General features: G+C 71.6%; 1 protein-coding gene across 1 annotated transcript in view; it reads left to right on the top strand.

Annotated features, from left to right (window-relative positions):
• Positions 1-226: 226 nt before the first annotated feature.
• SLC30A2 (solute carrier family 30 member 2) overlaps positions 227-690 on the top strand; it is a 10,184-nt gene continuing 9,720 nt past the window's right edge. The window contains exon 1 of the mRNA XM_019512455.1: positions 227-388. Within this exon, the coding sequence (XP_019368000.1) occupies positions 271-388 (118 nt within the window). The 5' untranslated portion in view covers positions 227-270. The remainder of the gene's footprint in view (positions 389-690) is intronic.

The following is a 690-nucleotide window of genomic DNA, read 5'->3' as shown; positions in this document are numbered from 1 at the left end:
GGCTGGCTGGCCCCCTCCCCACGGCCACCAGGCCGGCCCCTGCCTCTGCTCCCACCCGCGACACCGAGCTCGTGCCAGGGCGCCGCAGAGCGGGGCAGAGCACCTACGGGCACGGCCCGGCCCCGGCCCCGGCCCCTTCCTGCGTCCCTGTACCGCCGAGCTTGCACCCTGGCCCCCCCGTCGCCTGGGGCTGGGAGCGTCCCCGTGCAGCGCGCCGCGCCCCATGTTCTCCACCCCGCAGGGGGCTACCTGGCCCGCAGCCTGGCCATCATGACCGACGCGGCCCACCTGCTGACGGACTTCGCCAGCATGATGATCAGCCTGTTCTCCCTGTGGATGGCATCGCGCCCGGCCACCAAAACCATGAACTTCGGCTGGCACCGAGCAGGTACCGAGGACGGAGGTGGTCTGGAGGGTGGCAAGCTGCCTACGCGGGTGCGTCCTCGCTGCCTCCCCGTCCGCCGCTGACCGGGTCTGAGGATCGTGGAGGCCGGCCACCGGGCTCCCCTGGCTGGGGTGACCTCCCCGTCTGTGCCTTGTTGGACTGGGCGTGAAAGGTGCCTGCCCTCCCTTCTGCCGCGGGGCTGGGAGACGGGACAAAGCGCCCCTGTCGAGCCGTACAGCCCGTGAAGCACTCGTGACTCTCGGGCAGTGAGGTGTGCTTGTAACCGGGGGCAAGGTGTGGAGGGT

This window comes from Gavialis gangeticus, unplaced genomic scaffold, assembly GCF_001723915.1.
Source record: "Gavialis gangeticus isolate Ggan-Ray unplaced genomic scaffold, GavGan_comp1, whole genome shotgun sequence".
In the NCBI taxonomy this organism is placed as follows: Eukaryota; Metazoa; Chordata; order Crocodylia; family Gavialidae; genus Gavialis; species Gavialis gangeticus.
The sequence above is the reverse complement of the archived record's forward strand: the minus strand, read 5'-3'. Positions and strand labels throughout refer to the sequence as shown.